Genomic DNA, 25,286 nt, shown 5'->3' with positions numbered 1-25,286 from the left:
ATTGGCGTTATAAGGTGCGCAACAAAGTGACCTATTAGCGCTTTAAGGTGCGCAACAAAGTGACCTATTAACGCTTTAAGGTGCGCAGCAAAGTGACCTATTGGCGCTTTAAAGTGCACAACAAAGTGATCTATTGGCGCTAGAAGATGCGCAGCAAAGTTACCTATTGGCGCTTTAAGGTGCGCAGCAAAATATCCTATTGGCGCTAGACGGTGCGCAACAAAGTTACCTATTGGCGCTATAAGATGCGCAGTAAAGTGACCTATTGGCGCTAGAAGGTGCTTGTTTGTTTTGTTTTTCTTTCTGAGGTTGGTGTTAAATATTGGACCTTCCAGCTGGGGCAATTTGTTTACTAGCCAAAATATAAAATGTGTACACAATATTCACAAGTAAGTTTAAATAATCTAATGCAGTGTTCGAGATTAACGGTATCCCGATATCCCGGGGATACCAGAATTTAAGTTTGGATACCACACTTCAAGAACCCAGCATCCCATCGGGATACCATATAATGTTGTTCGTTTATTTTTTAAACATGCGTTTTTATTTTTCGCTGAAACAATGAAAGTCGTAATTTACTGGTGAAGTAAAGTAACAGTATTTCCCCATACTCGTACCCAGTCTAATGCTACACTGGAGCAATAGCGGCATAGCAATGGACTGGGAACTGCTAAGTCACTATTGTTTTTGTTGGAAGTTTCCTCCCTTCAATTTTATTTGAGATATTGATTCCACATCTGCAAAAAATTGTTACAGGTAGGTTTATCATTAGTAATGTCAGAAACACTTAAAGATTACTGCTAAATATTAATTTATGTCAGTATTACGCAAAAATAGATTCCGTTTGATTGCGAATTTCACGAATTTCGCGACTTTGATTGCGGTGTAGCATTAAACTGGGAACGAGAACAATGTATTCCAAGTTTGTTGCGATGTTATTTATGAATTTCATTTAAGTGGGATACTAAATTATCAGGTGGGATACCAGATTTTGAAATGTTAGTATCCAACTGGGATACTGCCAACAATGTTTGATCTCGAACACTGAATCTAATGTAATAGAATAGCACCTAACAAACATATTAACGAACGTAACCCAATCTGGGACGAGAACGCTGTAAACTGATGCGTGGAAACAAAAAAACTGATTTCCGTCAGCGGGGCCATTGGGGTATTACTCGTCCCAGCCAGTGTACCACAGCTGGTCTAACAAGGCTTCAATTATGTTGTCTCGGGTACAGTAAACACGATGTGTATATTCTGTCATATTTGTAGGATGGTACATATAAAAAATCCCTTTCTGCGAATCGAAAAGAGTATCCCATGGGGTGGCGACAGTGAGTTCCCGCTCTCTTTATCTATGTGATCTTTAATCATATTTTCGATGCCATATAAACCGTAAATATAAATGTGCTGTGTTTCGTTCAATAAAACATTTCTCTTTCCTATCTTTAAACTAATTTTAACAAAAAGGAGAATCTTAAAATAAGTCGAAATGATCGTTTATATGTATTCTGAAACAGATCTAGAGAATCGCATACCATGCCTTTTGACATACCCGATTTGAGTCAAGGGCGGACAAAGATTATATTTTAGGGAGGGAAATAAGGGCAACAGAACGCATTGACCAACTCCCTGAAAAGGGCACTTGAATCAAAATTGTAAACGCTTTGGGTTTTTTAGGGGGTCAGGTAAAATATATAAAACAAATACATATGTACTACGTAGGGCAGTTATATCTATGTATTGTATATGCAGTGGTTACTTGCTCATGTATCATTGTATGGGATCTGAGTTCAAATAAAGTGCTGTTGTATTCTTAGAATTTCAACTACATAAATCAAAGAAAATTATTAAAAATAAAGGTTTTAAAGGGGTGTGAACTGCCATGTACAGTCAACTACAATGGCTGACAAACCGAGAAAATGGGAAGTCAAAACAGCAAACGACGATAAAAGGTAAAGTTTAAAAATATAAAAGTATCCAACATTCAACTAATCATGAATAAATATTCATTGTTTACTTATATAAGACGAATCTATAATTGAACGAAAGCAGTGTAAAAGAGATCATGTATCATATACATAGTGTCAAAGAGATCATGTCAGGTTTTTAGATGAAGTGTGCGCACAATAAGACATTCAAGAAATACAACCAAAAGCACTCCCTTCTGTCTTGTATATAGGTTAGGTATCTGGCGATGTTGGGACGTGCACCCATGACGCACATTCTCTACCCTCTTGAATACGAACACTTTATGTGTTGACAGACGGATGTAATGAAAACAAATATTTGAGATGCTTGAATACGACGCCTTTGCCTATTTAACACAATGTGACCAGCCAAGCGTAGAGAGAGAGAGAGACTCTTCCGATATACACGAGACTTGAAATTATAGCCCGATTTTATCACCTTGCACTGGAAAGCAAATATTTGTAGAGTACGAGATAGGTAAATGTCACGATCAAACCTCCAGCTTTATGATCCCATATTAAACAATCTCGGCATAAAAGGAGTGACAAACTTGAATGGTATTTACAAAGGGAATATATCAAATAACTGCGCAATTATCTTCTCGTAGATACGCATACTAATGTTATTGTTATCTGATGAATGTTAATGATACAGTACTGAAATATTTCACAACAAAGAATAGAAAACAACACCCTGTCTTGATTTCGCAGTGATTTCTTCTTCTTTTTTGTAACAAATAACCACTTCTATAATGGGTGGGGGGTTTTTTGTATTCGATTTCATTATTATCTTGTTTTGTAAACAAATATTGTCAGCCGGTCACAAAACAAGATAACAATGACGTGGATATTGTGACCCATTTTTTGACAACTATTGTCAGAGGTTCCAGAATTTTGCAAAACAAAACTCCCCAAAACAAACACACATATAACAAAACCCCACCCGAATTAATTTGTTTTACACATTGTGTAAGCTAAAGCATATATTTTCCTGGCCTTTGTCAATAGACTTCTAATTTTAAAACTCATTTACTCAAGTTAGCCTGTCACTCATATGGACTTTTACGAATATATATGTATTCATTAATAAAAACATGTTAATTCGATTTATAAATATTTTTATTCATTTATAAAGCAATTTTCTGATTTAAAATATGAATTTTTAAACATACAAATGGACACCAAGTTTCTGAGAGAGAAAAAAGAGAGAAAAAGTTCAAGTTTGTTTCGTTTAACAATGCCATTAGAACACATTGGTTTATTAATCATCGGCAAGTCATACGTATGGTAATTCTAACATATAGTCTTGGAGAAGAAACCCGCTACATTTTCCATTAGTGGCAAGGGATATTTTATGTGCAAAATCCCACAGACAAGGATAGCACATCACACGGCCTTTAATATACCAGTCGTGTTGCAGTGGCTGGAACGAGAAATAGCCTTAAATAGCCCACCGACGGGGATCGATGCTAGACCGACAACGCATCAGGTGAGCCCTTTACCACTGGGCTACTTCCCGCCCCAGAAAAAAACAAATGAAATGCCAAAAACTAAAAATATGTTTTTGTTAAATCCCACCTGCGAACCCAGTTTCCGGTGTAGGTGATATCGGCGGACTCTCCACAGTTTCGTCGTCTGAGAGGTAGTGGTCGAGGAACTGGAACGCTTCAGCTGTGATGTTCTTACCTGTGGGGGAAGTAAAGAAAGGGAAGCTTTGTTTAGTGAGTGAGAGAACTTTTTATAGATGCCCATATACCACAAAGGTTACGAGCATGTTGTTTTCACCGGGACCGGTCTCTAGTATGGCCAAGGACCTGAGCCAGGACAGAGCTTCGTTTAACACAATCTGAAGACATTCCAACACATTTGAAACCACGGATGTCAAGTTCAGAATGATTACTTTTTTTTTGTTAAACTAAAAACTGAAAAATATTCAGTTATCATTGAAATGTTTACGTAAATATGTACAAACTTCAGTGTAAATAATGAATTTAAATGTGCTGTCGTGTTATTCATTCATTCATTCATTCATTTATTCTCGCACACTGTACCTTGCATGGCATTGTATTTCTGTTAGAATGCAAATAATGGTGTCCCACACGTGGTTGATGGGGAAAACATCTGTTCCAAGACTAGATTCGTTGCGTGTTGATGTTTTGATATTTGTTTGACGCTTCGTTCCATATTTAATGCACATTTGAATTAAAATATCCCCATTTTATTTTGAACCCTATACATATTTGTATAATATATATATTTTTTTACCCAGAACAACGACATTCTGTAGATGTAAATGACCATCCAAGATGACGCCTGGTTAGAAGTTTTTAGTGGAGGTTTCTGAATATATATGTATGTGTGTGTGTGTGTGTACGTGTACGTATATGTGTACGTGTACGTGCATGTACATTTTCGTTTATTTTCTTGTCAAACATTGACACACACACATGCATGACGCTAACCGAGCCCATTTATTTTTAAACAATTGAATACTGTAATACATATCTTCCAATAAATGATGAAGAGAAGGGGAACAATAACGATGATTTTGATTCTTGTTTCCAATATATTTACTTTTCGCCCCGAGTTTTGACACTCTTGGCTCTGTTTTTGTCATTGATCATGTATATTACTTTTTTTTTTTTTTTACCAGGGCACTACGTACCAGTTGCACCTTCTAAACCATGGATACGGCCCTGATGTATTGCTTAATACCTTGTTGAATATACCTCGTTCTTAATAGCTTAATTCGGAAAACAAAAAATCAATTTCGATCAATGAAGGTAACTGAATTTATCTCCACCGCGTCATGTTTATTTAGCTCCGCTGACCAAGTATAATTGCGGGCGTGGTTCTGTTTGATAAAAAGCTTATCTCTCGTTTCGATCTCCATTACGTTCCGCCAGTATGACACACACAAGGCTTCAGTCGTTACGTGCTGTACGGATATTCATAATCTGTGCAAGGAAATACCCTTTGTTTGACCGTGTCCTGTGTGAGGCGGCTCATGTGACATACTGAGAACCGTTACTGCCGCTAATACTGGGTGCCATGGGACCTGACGTATTTATGCATGTGTAGGGTTTACAGAGTTAAATCTGCACACCACAATCCAATTATGTACGCGTTTCATTTCAATTACTTTGTCAGAATAAACCTTAAAACACAATTTTTCAATTTTGAGAGGACATATCATTGGATTTGGTTTTTCATGACAATTACTGACACACAGGAGGACAATATAGGCCTATCACAATTTTGTTAATTTACACGCTTTTAAGCCAGACCCCCCTCTAATTTAGTAATATATCCTAGTAATAGGATACTATAGACACATTTGTAACACACACACACACACACACACACACACACACACACACACACACACACACACACACACACACAGAGTGAAACCTGTCCAAACCGAACCCTGAACTAACTGGAATGCTGTGAAGGTAAGTTTCATGGTCCAGAATTTTCTAAATTCTAACACGACCTTCTAAACTCCGGAACATGTATATATATATATATATATTTATATAACACAACAACAGTAACAAGAAACGTCGATCAGTGGAAAGGTGTAATACACCAACGTCTCTTTCACTAACTAGTAGCAACTGACTAATCAGTAATACCTGTCCTGGACAAATAACCCCTGGAGATAGCCGAGGTGAATTAAGTGCTTAATGAACCTTCTTGGACAAAAGTAAAAAAGTCAAGTTAAAGTGAAAATAAAAACCACATTTAGAAGACCACATTTTAATATTATCTTATGCAGTTGCTAAACACAGGTTTGCCTGTGTTAACAGTTACCAAACAGCAATTACCTTTAAGACCCAGATCATCATGGCTTTCTTGTGACTGATATTCTTTATTCTTGTCCGCCTCTCCGACAGTCTCCCCAGTGTCTGCATTACGACTGGCTGATGCAGTCAAGGATATGGACTCTCTGACGATCTCCGCTGCCTCGGAATACAACGGATCGACGGGAAGACTTTTAACCTGGCTACTACTTATGTCTTTAGCTATAGGCTCTGCTGATCGAACGTCCTTCTCGCCCGTCTTTTCCAAGATCATCTCCTCCATTCGTTTGACAATGGGGTTCTCCTCATAACCATCAGCTTCGTCCTCGGCGAGTTTGCCAGGGACGGCGTATATGGAACCCTTATACACGTAATGCTGCACCTTGACACCAGAGTCATCCACCACGTACTTCTCATCATCAGTCTTATTAATTACTGGTCTCTGTTCCTTCTTCTCCTGCAGTTTCATGCTGTCAGTCGCCACCTGAGATTCTAATGTAATAGCAGACGACAGGACCTTCTCATGCTTGACAGGAACGGTAGTCTGGGACAGAACTGGGTCTACCTTTTCCGTTGTCGAGGATCTGCTGAAGGCTGGGTTGTCGTAGGCAGCAGCAGTTTTGGACGATGATGATTCGTTTGTGTGTATCTTGGGTCTGGCGGCCACGTCTGATGGTCGCTCCAGTGACTTTGACTTCTGTTGTGAAACGCGGTGCTTCTGAAGCTGCTCCTGGGATGCATATTTGTCAGAATGTCTGCTGGAATGTCTGTCTGAATGTTTGTCGGCGTGTCTGTCTGAATGTTTGTCGGCGTGTCTGTCTGAATGTTTGTCGGCGTGTCTGTCCGGCTGCCTGTCTGCATGTCTGTCGGGGCCGAGGTGTTTCGACCGATGGTGTTTGTCGACGCCGCGACCCACGTCGCTCTGCGATCGCTTCACCTTCTTTTCATCTCGGCGATGTCTTTCGGCTGAATCACGTTCTAGCAGACGAGATCGAGAATGGTTCAATTCTGAAAAAAGAAGTACAGTGCGTCATTTTATATTTTTATATAATAAATTTTTCACTGATCTGAAAAACACCCACCCCAATATTAAAGATATTTGTAAAGACCAGATTTAAATGTTTTAGCGGTGCATAGAGATCAAGAATGGTTCAATTCTGAAAAAGAAGTACAGTGCGTCATTTAATATTTTACATAATAATTTTTTTTTAAAAACGATGTTTAAGTTATTTGTAAAGAACCGATTTAAATGTTTTAAAAGTGCATAGTTCTCCAGCAACATTGTACAGTAGTGATGTTCCGATCATCGATTATAATCGAAAATTAATCGGTTTAGCTCCACCGATGTTAAATATTTTTTTATTTAACGACTCCACTAGAGCACATTGATTTATTAATCATCGTATATTGGATGTCAAATTATCCACTACAAAAATCCATAATCGATTGTGTGTGAAACCGTTTAACTGTAATCCAGTTTAGTTGCTGGAATTGATGTATATGTTTGAGTCAGTGTTTGTTCTCATGTGTACAAATAGAAAAAAGAAAAGAAATAGTTATCAACGGTAAACATAGGAATGTGTAGGGTGAACACAATAATAGGTGTGTGGTCCCTATGATACAAATACTTCTTATGTTCATATAATTGTAACCGATTATGTAATCGAATGTTGATCAGTTTATAACCGATTGTCGATGATGAAATTCCAACCGATTCCCAACACTATTGTACAGTACTTCTGGTTGAAGATTACAGTTTATCACTTAGGGTTGTCTAGCTCGAGTGCCCTCTAGCCCTATTCAGTTAATATATATATATATATATAATTTTGACATGTTAGAAGACTAAATGGTCGTTAACTACTCTGTCTAAAATACACAGAGTTTCTTAAATCTGGCGCCAAAGACTTTTAGCTTGCTTAATTTTAGTTCAATAATGGCATTAAACTATATGTTTTATGTTTGTACAACCGCTGTGGGCATTTGGGTTTTCTTTGTGCATTTGTACTAACCACTATCATGTTACTTAAATGTTACGAATGAACTCGAAAAGGATTAAACTGAAGTCCTGTAGTATCAGATTTAGTACATGGTGACCATTTGGTTGTAAAAGAAAAGTTGACAAACATTTAAAACGCATATTGTCACAGACCACTGACCTATTTAATGACCTAACAAAGTATTACCTGAACAAAAATAATTAGATTTGTCACTAAATGTACTTTATTCAACCATCTTCATAACCACCATACTCCATTTATTAATGATATTTTGTAAAAATAATTGAATTATGGCAATGGTCCATAATTCAAAAACTAAAATTGCCGAGAGAGATGACATGGATTTCACTCCATCATGATTCAGTTACGGTGATGCGATAGCTAGTTTTGGTTTCCAACAATTAATGCAATTTTTATTTATTATCCATTTTTAGAGAAATAAGGTCCTTAAATCCGTGACAGTATGCCTTTAAGCAAAGTACTCTCTAGCCCTGCTATATGACAGAACAGGGCTAGAGGACATTAATTTCAACATCAGGTTTATTTTCGTTTCTACAGATGGCCGGCACTATGAATTATTGAGTCGATGACCTACCTCCATATTCGTACACATTCATGAACCCTGATGAGCCAGAAGGTATGACCTCGTAGACTGGTGCCAGTTGCTGGCTGTGGTAAATACGCACGTTGTTCTGGTAGACCGGGTGTCCGGGGAGAACTGACGAAACAAAGGAAAAGGACACAAGATTAGAAGCGAATGAATGAATTAATGAATGAATGAATGAATTAATTAATGGATGTTTAACGAAACCCCAGCACGAAAAATACATCGACTATTGAGTGTCAAACTATGATAAATGCAAAAATTAATATGAGACTGGAAGCAACAACAACAGTATTTAACGTACAGACAGCTTTTAAAATATCGAATGAGGACCATACTTAGCAACTTCTCCGATTCTCGAATTAAGAGTCCATTTGATTTTACAAGATTCTATAATACTAAATACCAGCGCCCATTTTATTTTAGATGAACCTATGTTACTATAGCCCATATACTATCTCTTTTTACTTCCTCCCCCCCCCCCCCCACCCACCCAACCCTCTTAGGTATTTTATACTAATTGGTTAATAAAGAAGTTAGATTACTTACTAATTTACCTATGGCTATATATACACGGTGGGTTTATAACCCTACTTTGTTTATGTGGAGACAGGACAAAAACGTACTTAGTGTTACAATAAAACCCCCACCTCCAACTGTATAAATTGCATGTAATACAACAAAAAGAAAAGAAAACAACCAAGAACAAAACAAAACCAATAAAACAAAAAACGACGACATCAGCTTGTTGATGTCAAAGACAATGTTTGTATACAGAAATGCAAACGCAGCTGTAAGTAATCCTCTCACAAATTAGTTGCCCTACCTGCACTTTTAAAACTGGTTTCGTTTTTTTCCTTTCTTTTTCTTTTAACGATTAGCACTCACAAAAAGGACGCTAATTCACAATATCCACGTTTTCGTCAGCGCCGAAATTAAACAATTTAAGAGTTCTATCTGAACGGCTTCTTTTGCGATCTGTTTGGTTTAGCAACTGAGAGCACGACGTTTCAGACGGCTAAACAAAGTCGACATCGTCGGATGTGGGGTCTCGGTGCGAGTTTGCTAGACGTTGATTTTTCCTTGATCCGAAAACTGAAGTTCGGCCAAATGTTTTATAAACGGTTTTAACAAACTTTGGTTGCACCCGTCACGATTCGGTTTTGTCTTTCAGCGGGAGAGGTCATTCAATTTTTCGTCCTAAACATTAAAGCCTTGAGCTGTTTATATCATATATATTAGTATACCACCATTGGACAAGTTTGCATTTTCAGTTGCTTACCTCGACCTTCAGACAATGAAGTTGTCTAGCGAGAACGTGGTGATTTCTCTCCCCCCCCACCCTGGGGGCTGTGTTGCGTGTACTTGGCCCACTAGTCAAGTACCGCATTGAACACAATGGAGACAGTGCTGTTGTAACCTTGAGTTACGGAGCTACCAACTCATCAGGATCGAAGAGGAGGAACCGGAGGCGGCGACCTAAGACTTCGCAGGGGGGACCAAACCTAGCGGCTCAACCGCCAGGAGCGGTCCCACCTGCCCCGAAGAGGAAGATCAGACCAACGGGAGCGAGACAGGGTGATCCAAACCCGGTGGCTAAACCACCGGGGGCGGTTCACTCTGCGCAGCCGCTCCCAGTTTCTGACCGGAAGCACTCGCCAGGAGCGGAACAGGGGGGACCAAAGCTGTCAGCTCCACTGACAGTGGCGATCCCTCCTGACGACCCACCTGCTGAGATGGAAACTGGACACGTCATCGTGACGGACCCCCCAGCGAGCCCACAAGCGCCTTCCACTGATGATGTTGTTGCCGACCCTGCAGCCGGAGGGGAGTCCAAGAGGAGGAAGATGTCAACGGTTTCCGAACCGGGGACACTCGACCAATCCAAATGGACTATCGTATGTGAAAACATCCCATCCAAATGGCAGGGTTGTATCCACGGCGACTTCACCGACACCAACCAACTAAAGGGACTCTGGAATGAGAACAACTGGCGAAACCTACCCAACGGAATTGGGAAATACCAACTGCACTCAACAGGAACTGGCAACCAGATCCACGTGACTGCAAAACAGGACGGACTGTACAGGCAAGGACTCTTGATACCGGATATGACCAATACTACTATCCATCGTATCCTCAAGATAGTGCTGAGAGATACATATCCGGCAGCCATCTACAGGAATATCAAGGTCTTGATTGAAGGACTCCCCAACTTCAGGCCTGGACAGTCCATCACCTCACCATGAGTCCTGTTATACCAACCTCCTACCAACCTTTACCTCCGTGAGTACCAACCTTTTTTATTGGGCTAGTTAGACTTTAAACGTTTTGGAAGCAGTTCTAAATTCTTATGTTCATTTTTTTATAAGTAGTCTAACGCATTTTATTTTGGCGCCCGTTCAATTGCTCAAAATCACCTTAAAACTTTTCGGCCGAGCAGTCTTAACCATTTTTGGCTAAAATTTTAGAGTCCAGACATGTATCGGTATGCAGTACTCTTTGTAGACTTAGGTAAAAAACAGGCTTCACCGAGGAATCGAAATTCAGCCAATCAGAACACGGCTCCCACTCGGTGTTACTTCTTGTTTATGAAGTGTCTGCTAGTCGGTCCGCGCTAACTAAATGGCTTTTTTCCAAATTCCGCCCACTTCAAACTTACCCCCCCCCCCCCCCCTGCTCCGGAGTCAGTCACTGGCGAAGTCAGAGGCTAATTCCGCAGTGGGCGTGCCTGAACCTTCGTGGATAGGGGCACGTTAATACAGTCACCCATACCCACACCCGTCACGAGTCGATATCGACTTCACGGCGGTCTCGCAGGCAGTCGTGTCTGTGTGTGAGTTTTAAACCTGATGACAGAAACTAGCGGTTAGAAAGTTTTCTTTTTGTCTTAAATGCACTTTTTATTCTCTGTTTACAACTTACACCGTCTCAGGCGCAGATTCTGGGTGGGGGTACTGGGGGTACATCCAACCCCTAAAAACAATTGTTTAGCTGATTAATACTAATTTGTTTTAATGGAAGACATGTAAAACCTTGGACGGTTTGGTGTTTCTAGAAAATATTACCATATATATAACACACGTTGGTGTACTTTTGAATACTGAACGTTTCACCTCCACCCTAGAAAAATTCTGCATCCTCCCCTGTCGTTCGTATAATAATATTCTTTTAACTGGTTCTGGTAATGCATCTACATCATCAAAGCCCGAATACAAATGTACTAAAAACAAGACTAATATTAATTTTGTAACAATATGTTCATTAGTTTGATGTGTATTCAGGACACTGTATTTAATTCGGGTGAGCCAGTATTGTCAGTGTACTTGCTTCCACGTCAGTGCCGTATCTAACTTAATGTAACAGCCAGGATGATATGAGGGTGAGCCAGTAATGTCAGTGTACTTGCTTCCACGTCAGGGCCGTATCTAACTTAATGTAACAGCCAGGATGATATGAGGGTGAACCAGTAATGTCAGTTTACTTGCTTCCACGTCAGGGCCGTATCTAACTTAATGTAACAGCCAGGATGATATGAGGGTGAACCAGTAATATCAGTGTACTTGCTTCCAAGTCAGGGCCGTATCTAACTTAATGTAACAGCCAGGATGATATGAGGGTGAACCAGTAATGTCAGTTTACTTGCTTCCACGTCAGGGCCGTATCTAACTTAATGTAACAGCCAGGATGATATGAGGGTGAGCCAGTAATGTCAGTGTACTTGCTTCCACGTCAGGGCCGTATCTAACTTAATGTAACAGCCAGGATGATATGAGGGTGAGCCAGTAATGTCAGTGTACTTGCTTCCACGTCAGGGCCGTATCTAACTTAATGTAACAGCCAGGATGATATGAGGGTGAACCAGTAATGTCAATTTACTTGCTTCCACGTCAGGGCCGTATCTAACTTAATGTAACAGCCAGGATGATATGAGGGTGAACCAGTAATGTCAGTGTACTTGCTTCCACGTCAGGGCCGTATCTAACTTAATGTAACAGCCAGGATGATATGAGGGTGAGCCAGTAATGTCAGTTTACTTGCTTCCACGTCAGGACCGTATCTAACTTAATGTAACAGCCAGGATGATATGAGGGTGAGCCAGTAATGTCAGTGTACTTGCTTCCACGTCAGGGCCGTATCTAACTTGTAACAGCCAGGATGATATGAGGGTGAGCCAGTAATGTCAGTGTACTTGCTTCCACGTCAGGGCCGTATCTAACTTAATGTAACAGCCAGGATGATATGAGGGTGAGCCAGTAATGTCAGTTTACTTGCTTCCACGTCAGGGCCGTATCTAACTTAATGTAACAGCCAGGATGATATGAGGGTGAACCAGTAATGTCAGTGTACTTGCTTCCACGTCAGGGCCGTATCTAACTTAATGTAACAGCCAGGATGATATGAGGGTGAACCAGTAATGTCAGTGTACTTGCTTCCACGTCAGGGCCGTATCTAACTTAATGTAACAGCCAGGATGATATGAGGGTGAACCAGTAATGTCAGTTTACTTGCTTCCACGTCAGGGCCGTATCTAACTTAATGTAACAGCCAGGATGATATGAGGGTGAGCCAGTAATGTCAGTGTACTTGCTTCCACGTCAGGGCCGTATCTAACTTAATGTAACAGCCAGGATGATATGAGGGTGAGCCAGTAATGTCAGTGTACTTGCTTCCACGTCAGGGCCGTATCTAACTTAATGTAACAGCCAGGATGATATGAGGGTGAGCCAGTAATGTCAGTGTACTTGCTTCCACGTCAGGGCCGTATCTAACTTAATGTAACAGCCAGGATGATATGAGGGTGAGCCAGTAATGTCAGTGTACTTGCTTCCACGTCAGGGCCGTATCTAACTTAATGTAACAGCCAGGATGATATGAGGGTGAGCCAGTAATGTCAGTGTACTTGCTTCCACGTCAGGGCCGTATCTAACTTAATGTAACAGCCAGGATGATATGAGGGTGAGCCAGTAATGTCAGTGTACTTGCTTCCACGTCAGGGCCGTATCTAACTTAATGTAACAGCCAGGATGATATGAGGGTGAGCCAGTAATGTCAGTTTACTTGCTTCCACGTCAGGGCCGTATCTAACTTAATGTAACAGCCAGGATGATATGAGGGTGAGCCAGTAATGTCAGTGTACTTGCTTGCTCCACGTCAGGGCCGTATCTAACTTAATGTAACAGCCAGGATGATATGAGGGTGAACCAGTAATGTCAGTGTACTTGCTTCCACGTCAGGGCCGTATCTAACTTAATGTAACAGCCAGGATGATATGAGGGTGAGCCAGTAATGTCAGTGTACTTGCTTCCACGTCAGGGCCGTATCTAACTTAATGTAACAGCCAGGATGATATGAGGGTGAGCCAGTAATGTCAGTGTACTTGCTTCCACGTCAGGGCCGTATCTAACTTAATGTAACAGCCAGGATGATATGAGGGTGAACCAGTAATGTCAGTTTACTTGCTTCCACGTCAGGGCCGTATCTAACTTAATGTAACAGCCAGGATGATATGAGGGTGAACCAGTAATGTCAGTGTACTTGCTTCCACGTCAGGGCCGTATCTAACTTAATGTAACAGCCAGGATGATATGAGGGTGAGCCAGTAATGTCAGTGTACTTGCTTCCACGTCAGGGCCGTATCTAACTTAATGTAACAGCCAGGATGATATGAGGGTGAACCAGTAATGTCAGTGTACTTGCTTCCACGTCAGGGCCGTATCTAACTTAATGTAACAGCCAGGATGATATGAGGGTGAGCCAGTAATGTCAGTGTACTTGCTTCCACGTCAGGGCCGTATCTAACTTAATGTAACAGCCAGGATGATATGAGGGTGAGCCAGTAATGTCAGTGTACTTGCTTCCACGTCAGGGCCGTATCTAACTTAATGTAACAGCCAGGATGATATGAGGGTGAGCCAGTAATGTCAGTTACTTGCTTCCACGTCAGGGCCGTATCTAACTTAATGTAACAGCCAGGATGATATGAGGGTGAGCCAGTAATGTCAGTGTACTTGCTTCCACGTCAGGGCCGTATCTAACTTAATGTAACAGCCAGGATGATATGAGGGTGAACCAGTAATGTCAGTGTACTTGCTTCCACGTCAGGGCCGTATCTAACTTAATGTAACAGCCAGGATGATATGAGGGTGAACCAGTAATGTCAGTGTACTTGCTTCCACGTCAGGGCCGTATCTAACTTAATGTAACAGCCAGGATGATATGAGGGTGAACCAGTAATGTCAGTGTACTTGCTTCCACGTCAGGGCCGTATCTAACTTAATGTAACAGCCAGGATGATATGAGGGTGAACCAGTAATGTCAGTGTACTTGCTTCCACGTCAGGGCCGTATCTAACTTAATGTAACAGCCAGGATGATATGAGGGTGAACCAGTAATGTCAGTTTACTTGCTTCCACGTCAGGGCCGTATCTAACTTAATGTAACAGCCAGGATGATATGAGGGTGAAGTACAGAAACAAAATGGCGACGGGTATCAACAATACAATGTCTTAAAAAGGCCTCTTGTTTGTCTCTCACGCTAGGTACACGGGGGGGGGGGGGGGGGGGGGATGCTGACGTTTCAGTAGGCACTGTGATGAAGATCCATACGTGTAATTATAAACCAAGTTTCAATGACCTAGAACTTGTAGTGTGTGAGAAACTGATCTAAACGCGAAAGTTTAACAAAACTTTAACGTTCAAAAGGACACGGGTCTTTGCTGTTAACAAGTTTATATGTGAAAACTGTTTTTGAAGCAAGAAAATCCTCATGATCTTTAACATAATAAAAGTTCTCTGATCTACCAACAGCAATTGCATGTCTACCACGAGAAAGAAAGAAATGTTTTATTTAACGACACACTCAACACATTTTATTTACGGTTATATGGCGTCAGACATATGGTTAAGGACCACACAGAATCTGAGAGGAAACCCGCTGTCGCCACTACATGGGCTACTCTTCCGATTAGCAGCAAGGGATCTTTTATTTGCACTTCCTACAGACAGGATTAGCACAAACCATGGCCTTTGTTGAACCAGTTATGGATCACTGGTCGGTGCAAGTGGTTTACACCTACCCATTGAGCCTTGCGGAGCACTCACTCAGGGTTTGGAGTCGGTATCTGGATTAAAAATCCCATGTCTCGACTGAGATCCGAACCCAGTACCTACCAGCCTGTAGACCGATGACCTGCCACGACGCCACCGAGGCCGGTCTACCACGAGAAATTCACTGATACAAAATACAAAATAAAATAACTCCAGCTGGCCTGGAACTGGATTCGTTTGTACCCTCGCCCTCATTTCAAGGTCATTCTAGATCCGTTAAAACCTGTCCACAATTCCTCATCTCCGGATTTTGGATTGGCACATGAATTCTATCTATGCACGCTAAATGCTCTTCTTTGGATTTTTAATGGCTTTAGTCTTTGGCTAAGACGACATTTACTTTGAATAAGACCATAAATGCCATTATTAAAAAAACAAAAAAACAAAAACCCAAAACAAACAAACAAACAAAAACAGAGATATATAAATACAGAGATGGAGAGAGAGAGAGAGAGAGAGAGAGAGAGAGAGAGAGAGAGAGAGAGAGAGAGAGAGAGAGAGAGAGAGAGACTTGGAAAAAAAGTAAGAAAACAGACACACAAAAAAACTAAACAAACAAACAACATGGAATCCGCGTGACATACCTGGGATTCCTCTTTCAGAAATCGCCCTCTGCATGCCATGCTGTTCCGCCCGATAACCTTGACCTGGCCGCCCGTAGTAGTACCCGCTGGCCGGTGCGGGTGTGTACACCCCCGGGGCGTCCACCCACAGCCCATTGCTGCTGACTTTCGGCAGGGATCGAGGGTCGATCTGACTCAGAGTGGAGTGGTGGGACTGACGCCCCCCAGAGTCGGACACGCTGTGATGGAACGTCTTCTTTTCACGGTTTCTCTTTTTTCTTTTAGAACTGGAAACAAACAGATGGTTAAAGATAAAGTTTGTTTTGTTTAACGACAGCACTAGAGCACATTAATTAATTAATCACTGGCTATTTGACATTTGAAAATTCATATACACTCTTAAAAAAAAACGTAGGGGAACCTGAAATATTAATGTTAATATCAACTATTAGACCGAACATACCTTTTGACCACAGACATCCTTGTAAAGAACGTTCAGGTCTGTTTATAAACACACCGAAACACATTCCATAGTTTGTACGTGCATCACGCAGTTGCCCCGTACAAGTGCGTGGGGTGTCATTCTCGATTTTGACAATTTCCAGGAAGGTCCATTAATCACTGTATAACATTATTTCTGTCAATCTTTTTTATTCTGTTGATTATACAGTTGTTATTGTTTTGTTTTTAGTCATTTTTATTGTTTGAATTTGCGATTTACTAATAAAAAATGTCAACTTTCAAATTTCACTTCTGACCCAAATCGTTCTTCAAGATCTTTGGTGGTCATAAAACCTACTGTAATACTGAACTACCGGTTGTAGTGTTTGCCCAATTAATTCACTATTATCATATAACCATTCCCCACAGCTAATATACCTTACAATTTTGCCAATTCTTATAAGAGTTCCCCTACTTATTTTTAAAGCGTATATATTATAGTCTTCAGAGGAAAACAGCGATTACTTTTCCATTAGCAGCCAGGTATCTTTTCTGTGCACCTTTCCACAGACAGGACAGAACATACCACGGCCTTTTATATACCAGTCGTGTGGCACTGTTTGGGAAGGGGAAAAGACCCATTCAAAAAATGGATCCACTGAGGTGATTCAATCCTACGATGCAAGCATCTCTAGCGAGCACTCTACCGACTGAGCTAGACCCCCACCCCACATTTGGAAAAAAAGAAAGATTTTTTTTATTTTATTTAACGACGTACTCAGCACTATTTAATTACAGTTATATGGCGCCAGACATATGGTTAAGGACTACAGAGATAATGTGAGAAAAAACCCGTTTCCGCCACTTCATGAGCTATTCTTAATTAGCCGCAAGATATATTTCTTATGCATCCCACATACAGGATAGTACATACCACAACCTTTGTTAAACAAGTTGTGGAGAACTGGCTGGAACGAGAAATAGGCCTATGGGCCTACCGACGGGGATCGATCCAAGACGGACCGTGATCTCAGGTAAGAGCTTTACCGCTGGGCTACGTCCCGCCCTCGGCTATTTGGTGTCAAGGTGCACAAATGGAGAAAACAAAGGATTATCATCATTACAGAAAAACAAGAATGTCAAATAAGTAATAAAACACAGTTCAAACATTTGTTAGCGGCACATCCATGAATGACCTAAAGGACACATACCAACATAAATCTTGGTTAAGAAAAAAATACCAAAAAAACAACAACTTACAAACAACAACAATAACAACAACACATATCATACACAAAAGAAAACAAAAAGATATGTTGAAACACTATATGGAGCTCTGTGGTTACAAACAACAAGATAGCGCCGAACTATTAACACACTGTATTGCATACTAGGCATTTTAAAACGAAAAGCATTTTAAGTTGAGCAATTTATCGTGTGTGTGTGGGGGGGGGGGGGGGGGGGGGGGGGGGGTTGGGTTGTGGCGGTTCTGTAGAGACTCGGAGTTCATTATAGAAATTATTTTGAGCCAATTTTCAGAAAATTGACTTACGTAAAAAATTATTGCAAATTATTCAATTGATATAAAATTGTATTAACAAACGTATTTCTGTTATTTAAAAAAAATGTCGTCAGTATGATTGCAAACAGTGTAGGATGACTCTTATTTAGTTTCTGTCATATTTTTGTTTGCCGTGGTAAAAACGCGGTGGAGGATCCAGCAATTTATTATTTTGGAAGGGCGCGCAACTCAAACATTTATTATAAACTTATTGTACACTAGGGTTGTAGTAAGGCGCCCGGGGGAGGATGTGTACACGCCCATAATGTCCTGGATCCGTTACTGAGCTGAAACTAACCGACCTTACGTAACTGCGTGTCCTGTTTAGAGTTAGCGTCTGCTTTCCCCGTCTTAAGACCGAGGTCAACGATTTGTTGGCACTGTAATAACTTGACTTCAACATCATTTTGTGTCTTGTTAAGTGACAGACGACACATTTTTCACGCGGTGCTCCTGTACTCGTGTCTCACAATCAGGGTTCCGCGGCAGTTGACCTACTAGAAACAGTCGCAGATTTCCTCTTAGAAAAATCTGGGTCTTTTCCATTACTTAATACTGTTTTTTTTTTTTACAGTGTCAGCTAAGACAGCACGTGCGCGCGTGCTAATAGTGGTCAAGTAACGACATTGATCTAGCATGCCTTTGCTTGGGATTGTCTTGCTACTAATGGACAAATGTAGCGGGTTTCTTCTCTAAGACTATTTGTCAAAATTACCAAATGTTTGACACCCAATAGCTGATGATTAATAAATCAATATGCTCTAGTGGTGTCGTTAAATAAAACAAACTTTACAAACATTTTAATGATGATGATGACGAATAAAAAAAGAAGGAAATGTTTTATTTAACGACGCACTCAACACATTCTGTTTACGGTTATATGGCGTCGAACATATGGTTAAGGACCACACAGATATTGAGAGAGGAAACCCGCTGTCGCCACTTCATGGGCTACTCTCTTCGATTAGCAGCAAGGGATCTTTTATATGTACCATCCCATAGACAGGATAGCACATACCACGGCATATGATGTACCAGTCGTTGTGCACTGGCTGGAGCGAGAACTTGATGATGAATATACCCAGGTTAGCTCGTTGGCGTGGATCGACACCAATACAGGGCTCACAACGGAACGAATTTAAACCAAGCCAGTTTTAAAATACGTCGAGTATTTTCTTGAACATGATTAATATGGCTAATTTAAACACAGTTTTATTATTCAACTACTAACTGTTGCAGTCACTTTGTATTGGTTAATTTGGCAATGACGTCTCTTTTCACCCCATCTTATATATTGACTTATCTTACTATCCTAACGGGGCGGGATTTAGCTCAGTCGGTTGAGTGGTCGCTTGAGATGCTTGCGTCGCAGGTTCGAACCACCTCGATGGATTCATTCAGCTGATTGCGCTTTTTCTCGTCCCAACCAGTATACCACAACTGAACAAAGGCCGTGGTATGTGCTTTCCTGTCTGTGGGATGGTGCATATAAAAGATCCATTGCTACTAATGGTAAAAATGTAGGGGGTTTCCTCTCTAAGACTATAAGTAAAAATTACCAAATGTTTGACATCCAATAGCCGATGATTAATATATCAATGTGCTCTAGTGGTGTCGTTAAACAAAACAACTGGCCAAAGACTCATACATAGACTGGACGCGGCGCGTGCGTGCGTGTGGTCCGACTGCTGCGTCTGCGGCTTACGTTTAGAGCTTCCAGTCTATATGAGCTTTAACAGGACTTACTAAGAGTGGGTTCCCCAATATAAAATTGTGACTATAGCCAGAAACTCAGTTGGATGGAGCACGAAAACACATAACTCTACCATTAACTTTAGGTCATTAAAGCTGTCTGTACTTAAGGATTAGTTCTATATATGGTCGTCCTATACAATACGTGAGTTACTCACCCGCATGATATGTAGATGATGCACGCGATGATAGACAGTAGCAAAACTCCGCCGGCCACACAGCCTCCGATGATAGCCGCCAGTTCCGTGTTCACCGCCATTACTCAGTTACCTGAATCACAGAGATAAATAGAAGCCATTAAACACTTATTGGTAGTTGGTAGTATATCATTACACCAGGTACATTGGTCCTCGTCAATAGGGGAAAGAGTTGATTGTGTTTTTCTTTTCTTTTCTTTTTTTCTTTTTTTTTGGTGTTGTTTTGTTTGATTTGGATTTTTTAAATCTAAGAAGGAATTCAAGACATTGTAAGAAAAAAACCCCAAACAAAAACAAAAACAAAAAACAACAACAACCCCACAACAGAATCAGATGACAGGTGTAAGCATGTGTATTTTTAATGACGAACCGGCCTCGGTGGCGTCGTGGTTAGGCCATCGGTCTACAGACTGGTAGGTACTGGGTTCGGATCCCAGTCGAGGTATGCGATTTTTAATCCAGATATCGACTCCAAACCCTGAGTGAGTGCTCCGCAAGGCTCAATGGGTAGGTGTAAACCACTTGCACCGACCAGTGATCCATAACTGGTTCAAGAAAGGCCACTGTTTGTGCTATCCTGCCTGTGGGAAGCGCAAATAAAAGATCCCTTGCTGCCTGTCGTAAAAGAGTAGCCTATGTGGTGACAGCGGGTTTCCTTTAAAAAACAGTGTCAGAATGACCATATGTTTGACGTCCAATAGCCGATGATAAGATAAAAAATCAATGTGTTCTAGTGGCGTCGTTAAATAAAACAAACTTTACTTTTACTTTTAATGACGATTTATCTCTGGTTAAATTTTTACACACCCATTGATGAGAAACACGTGGTCTTTTGAGGGTATTACACGGCGATATAACACGTATGGGAGATCACTTTTAAAGACATCTGGTGACCCGAACGTCAAAGCTACACTGATCCATGAACTGGACACTAATGCCACTCATTGCTCTGTGACGTATGTCAAGTTGAAGTTGACGTTTAAAACTTTTAAACCTGGTTTCTGATGACATGTGGGTAATAGAATGGTACATAACATTCTTATCAACTTACAATCGTTAGATACGTTTTGTAACAACTCGTAAAATAAATGGTATCCAACGGCCGCAGTGACTCATATAGTATTCTCTAACCAGCATTGTGCCCTGTTATATTTACAAGTAATTATTTCTAAAAATATATTTCGCGTCCCGTTATAAAATTAAAAAAAATTCAGTGGTGGAAAATACTGGCATGCACACACGTACAGCCACAATACAAGATAATTGACTATATACCACTCACAGATCACAAATCCACCACATCCCAAAAAATAATCCAACACACACACAAAACACAACAAAGTGTACACCACATCAAACGCAGGGTAGAAGAGGCATAAAAAGTAGTTCGCCAGAAAAAAGAAATAGTTAACACACACAAAAATAAAAATATAAAAATAGTTCACCAGAAAAAAGTAATTCACCACCAAAAAAATAGTCCACCCAGTACGTTTACGTCCAGACTGAAACTAAACAGGAACACACAACAACTGCCCTGTTGGCTGTTTGTAATAAATCGAGCGTCCCATAAATATTGTGGGAAACCTGTCTCAGATTTCATCTTGCAATCGTATGGGCGTGTTAGACATTGTGTCTAACGATAATAGACTGGTAATCTTGCACAACTGATCACTTTAATGTGTACACGTGATTGACAGACGCGGTCTATTCGTCATTTTACGACTGTTTGTCGATAGCCCATCAGTGGCGTAATCATTCTCCATGGTAGCTGACTTTCAAAAGTTGTGTGTGTTTATGTTTTTAAAACAGGAAGCCGAGCCGCGGTTTACCGACAGTTTTATGGCGGTGTAATCAGCGCAATTGATACTGGTAATTGAACACCCGGCAGTACGAAAATTACGTCTATTGTCGTATTGCGCCGCGATTCGCATTCCATCCCCAGATCGAATCACACCTACCCGCGTAGTAATGACATCGCGTTACAACATACTTATCAAGTAGCACCCACATGAAACAGGCGAAAAGGAATGTAGGGTAAGCCAGTCGGGTGATTGATACCCCAGTAATTGAGCAGGTACACCGTCAGATGTTGTGCGGAGTTTGTTTAATGATTGTGGCACTATTACCAAGTTGGGTCAAAGTGGACACTACCAGTCCTGCCATTGGTGATACACGTGACAGTGTTAGTGGTCAAAGAAGAAAACCCCAGTTTTATTTGGGCAATAAATGTATGCACTTTCATTATATCCAGTACCACTGTCACGTACCCTTGTGCAGAAAACGTGTGTGGGGTACCACTAAAACTAAGTACTCCAAACCGCAGTCGTTTTAAAAGAAAAGAACAGGGATATTTGTGTAATGGCACCTCAAGGCATTTTAAGTTCCGTAGTTTACCATATGTTGAGGTGTCGTTACCCAAATATTCATTTCTTCCCTTTACACAGTGGTTATTTGGTGTCTAACATATTGCAACGCCTAGAAAGTCACACATCCCACCACCCCTCATTCACACACCCTTGCCGCCACACCACCAAATAAAAATAAGGTGACACCTACTGGGACAGGATACTGTATTTGGAACCTGAGGTCTGGTCCAATGTTGTGTCTGCTCCGAAACATGTTCAGTTTGTCTTGATGTGCGTTTTGTGCGTGTGAACGGGGTGGGTGGGTATGGTCCATACACATGCACACAACTCTTGTTTATGTTTTTTACATTTTAACAACATCTGTACACATGTTTGTGTTCATTTAGCAGCAGCATTTGTAGATGATACAATGTGGATTCTCCCTTTGTGGTGGACCCGTGATGCAGAACGAGATCACCCGGACTCTAGGATTATCCTCCTCTCCTTACAACACATAAGCGGTATTTCACAAACAAACCGAGAAAAAAGCTTATTTATCACTGTCTCACGTTTGTGGGTTTTCTGCTTGGGTGGCTTTAGTTTAAAATGTTTTAGCCAAGTGGCAACAGTAAGCCCCTTTATTACATAGCTTAGAGCGATGGTGTTATAAAATGTTTGAAACAATCGTACAGTAAACACTTGTTGACAAAGAAACAGAAAAAAAGGTATCTCAATAATAATGATGATGATCATTATCATCATGAATGATGCATCATCATCATCATTATCATTATTATTATTATTATTATTACTATTTCCATAATAATAATGATGATGGTGATGACGATGACGTCGCCAAATAGGAATTAGTTGAATTTGGTGAATACATTGCATTATTAAATAGTCAAAAACCTCATTTAAAAATCTGATAAAAACATTTCTTTAAAGAGCCTTAATTATTTAGCTAACTGAAACTTCACTTCTGCCAAAACGCGCCAAATTGTTGGTCATCTATTGGTATATTATTGAAATAAAGTGAACAGTTACTGTATTGTATCGTATTACAATTACTTTATTTTCGTGCTTATTTTCGTACTTATATCCAATTACGGTTCAAGCACGCTGTCCTGGGCAGACACACGTCAGCTATCTAGGCTGTGTGTCCATGACAGTGGGTTAGTTGTTAGTTGATTAGTGGTTAGTGAGAGAGAAGACGGTGTAGTGGCCTTACACCTACCCATTGAGCCCTTAAGAACTATCTCTGGGTTGGAGTCGGTACCGGGCTGCGAACCCTGTACCTTCCAGCCTGTAGTCCGATGGCTTAACCACTGCGCTACCGAGGCCGGTATTACAGGTATACCAACTTCGCTGTTAACAAAACGCCGGACCACCGTGAGATTTAATCAGGGTACTGCCAGGGGACACTGAGACCGATATACCACGTGCTTCACCATATCATCACTCGTCGCTGTGATATCACACCTCTGGAGGACATTCCAGGCGGCTGGAGAAATTGAAAACCTCACTCTACGAGATGTTATTACGCATATCTTTACGCACCATCCGCATTCCAAGGATAAGTTGTATCTACTGGATATATGACCGTCTCAGGGTATCGGTTGTTATTTTTCTTTTTGTGTCTTTACGCACCATCCGCATTCCAATGATAAGTTGCATCTACTGGATGGTGGTATGGCAGTCGGCTGTTATTATTATTATTATTATTATTATTATTTTGTATCTTTACGCACTATCCGCATTCTACTGATCAATAATTTATTTCAGATGGTGAATGTAAGAATATTTATTTTAAGTGTTATCTACATTTTTACACATATCAGCATTCTGAGGACAAAATACTAACACCCGCATGTTGCTTGAAATGCACTAAATCCTTTAAAAAGTGTATTATATAACAAATCCTTGGGGAAACCCAACAAAACACCTATTCTCCCAAACAAACCCTCCCCCACAAAAAAATAAATAAAAATAAAAATAAAAATAAAACCCAAATAAAAACACAGAACAAAAAACATTGACAAAAGCACCCCCCCCCCCCCCACACACACACACCGAAAAACAACAAATTAATAAAACCCAACAACAAAGAAACAATTTTTCTTGGCGCACGAAGTTTTATACTGCGTCTAAACAATGGTGACAACACATCTTACGAAGATTCTCATAAGATACACTTTCTCTGTTCACAACAGTTCAAATATTTACATAAACGGTGTCTTGACAGCCTGAAGTCAGGGTTGTGTTTGTGTTGTGTGTCTGTCAATATAGCGGGGATGAACGCTGATAAAGTAAAGAATTTGGCCTGGGTAATAATATGTCAACATGCTGTACACTACACATCCCAAATAACGATTATAGTTTTTGTTGTTTGTTAAGCAATCGGCTTTAAAGAGACAATCATGAGTTTTCGACTGATAACATTTGGTAACGACTAGTATTACATAATCAATATATTTTCTTGTTTAGGGTGTATACTACCAAATCAAATCCCATAGACGACAATAGTAGCATATGTGACTAAAATGCCTACCTACAGCGTATCAATCAAAATAAACACCACGGATACAAAACTACCACCCCTCACCCTTAAAGTGAATCAGAAAAATATCGAGGGTGAAGCTGCTAATTTCAGAGATAACGGGTAGCGTCTATGACTACCCTAGTTCCACACACAATTTGAGTACTTTGTTTTACAGGTATCCTATACACGTGTCAAGCACATGGCTACTTGACACAGTGGTACTAGATGAAATAGAATTGCATACATTTTTTTTGCACAGATGAAACTATTTTTTTTTTTGCAACCAACGCAATCACATTTATCACCAATCACAGGACTTGTGGTGTTCACTTCTCTATCAAAAGTTCGGTGCGCCTCAAACTTTGACCCAGCCGGAAGTTATTTTGGTTTAG

General features: G+C 40.5%; 1 protein-coding gene across 5 annotated transcripts in view; it reads right to left on the bottom strand.

Annotated features, from left to right (window-relative positions):
* The window catches only part of LOC121378559, a 69,980-nt gene that overhangs the window by 5,635 nt on the left and 39,059 nt on the right, over nucleotides 1–25,286 (bottom strand). For 4 of the 5 annotated variants that reach the window (XM_041506789.1, XM_041506793.1, XM_041506791.1 and 1 more), the window contains exons 2-6: nucleotides 19,969–20,080; nucleotides 16,078–16,343; nucleotides 8,375–8,497; nucleotides 5,804–6,787; nucleotides 3,552–3,659 (exon numbers count right to left, since the gene is read on the bottom strand). In XM_041506789.1, coding sequence (XP_041362723.1) covers nucleotides 3,552–3,659; nucleotides 5,804–6,787; nucleotides 8,375–8,497; nucleotides 16,078–16,343; nucleotides 19,969–20,069 — 1,582 coding nt within the window. In that variant the 5' untranslated portion in view covers nucleotides 20,070–20,080. Of the gene's footprint in view, nucleotides 1–3,551; nucleotides 3,660–5,803; nucleotides 6,788–8,374; nucleotides 8,498–16,077; nucleotides 16,344–19,968; nucleotides 20,081–21,452; nucleotides 21,573–25,286 lie in introns of those variants that run through there. The other variant, XM_041506792.1, reaches the window with a different exon arrangement.

This window comes from Gigantopelta aegis, chromosome 8 (genome assembly GCF_016097555.1).
Source record: "Gigantopelta aegis isolate Gae_Host chromosome 8, Gae_host_genome, whole genome shotgun sequence".
In the NCBI taxonomy this organism is placed as follows: Eukaryota; Metazoa; Mollusca; class Gastropoda; order Neomphalida; family Peltospiridae; genus Gigantopelta; species Gigantopelta aegis.
The sequence above is the reverse complement of the archived record's forward strand: the minus strand, read 5'-3'. Positions and strand labels throughout refer to the sequence as shown.